At 44.4% G+C, this 1,166-nt stretch overlaps 1 protein-coding gene across 1 annotated transcript in view; it reads left to right on the forward strand.

Annotated features, from left to right (window-relative positions):
* tgfbi (transforming growth factor, beta-induced) overlaps positions 1 to 1,166 on the forward strand; it is a 19,274-nt gene that overhangs the window by 9,947 nt on the left and 8,161 nt on the right. The window contains exons 6-7 of the mRNA XM_023420661.2: positions 715 to 861; positions 941 to 1,082. Of these exons, the coding sequence (XP_023276429.1) occupies positions 715 to 861; positions 941 to 1,082 (289 nt within the window). The remainder of the gene's footprint in view (positions 1 to 714; positions 862 to 940; positions 1,083 to 1,166) is intronic.

A 1,166-nucleotide genomic window follows, 5' to 3' on the forward strand; every position in this document is an offset into this window, starting at 1 on the left:
ACATGCAACACACTAATTCACACTGTAACATACTGTAATACACTGTAACACACTGCAAAACACTAACACACACATTGTAATACACTGTAACACACTACAACACACTGCTGGAACACACACTATAATACACACTGTAATACACTGCAACACACACTATAATACACACTGTAATACACTGAAACACGCAGTATAATACACACTGTAATACCCTGTAACACACACACTGTAACACACTGCAACACACACTGTAATACACTGTAACACAATGTAACACACTGCAACACAAACTATAATACACACTGTAATACACTGTAACACACACTGCAAAACACACTGTAACACACACTGTAACACTGCAACACAAACTATAATACACACTGTAATACACTGTAACACACACTGTAACACACTGTAACACAAACTATAATACACACTGTAATACACTGTAACACACACTGTAACACACTGCAACACACACTATAATACACACTGCAACACACTGTAACACACTATAACACACACTGCAACACACTGTTACACACTATAACACACACTGTTACACACTGTAACACACTGCAACACGCTGTAACACACTCAGATCCGACAAAAGGAGAGATGTCACACTTTTTTAGCTTTAACTGGTTAGACGCTGCTCCTCCTGGCGGTGCATCGCTCTACTTCCAATACATTTCCTCCTCTTCCTCACCTCCTCAGGTTGTGACAGTGAACTGCGCTCGTCTGATCAAACCTGACCAACATGCCACCAACGGCATTGTGCATGTGGTTGACCGTGTCATCACCGCCATCTCCAATAACGTTCAGACACTCATCGACATCGATGACGACCTGGAGACTCTGCGTGTAAGTACATCACTCTGTCACTGAGTCTTATCCTGAGTCACATTCAGACTTCAGACTGACCACCTCTGATGTGTTTCAGACGGCCATTGCTGCTGCAGGTCTGACCGCCATGTTAGAGAACGAGGGTCAATACACCGTCTTCGCTCCCACCAATGAGGCCTTCGAGAAGATTCCGCAGGAGACCCTGAACAGGATACTGGGAGACCCTGTGGCTCTGAGAGGTGACCAGCAGGAGGCACTCTCGCCCTCACTCTGATAACTGTTTGATGAACTTGACACTGATGTAAGTGTACCACTGTGCCTGC

Source organism: Seriola lalandi, unplaced genomic scaffold, assembly GCF_002814215.2.
Source record: "Seriola lalandi dorsalis isolate HSWRI2012SDOR001 ecotype SW California unplaced genomic scaffold, Sedor1 jcf7180002054655, whole genome shotgun sequence".
Classification (NCBI taxonomy): Eukaryota; Metazoa; Chordata; class Actinopteri; order Carangiformes; family Carangidae; genus Seriola; species Seriola lalandi.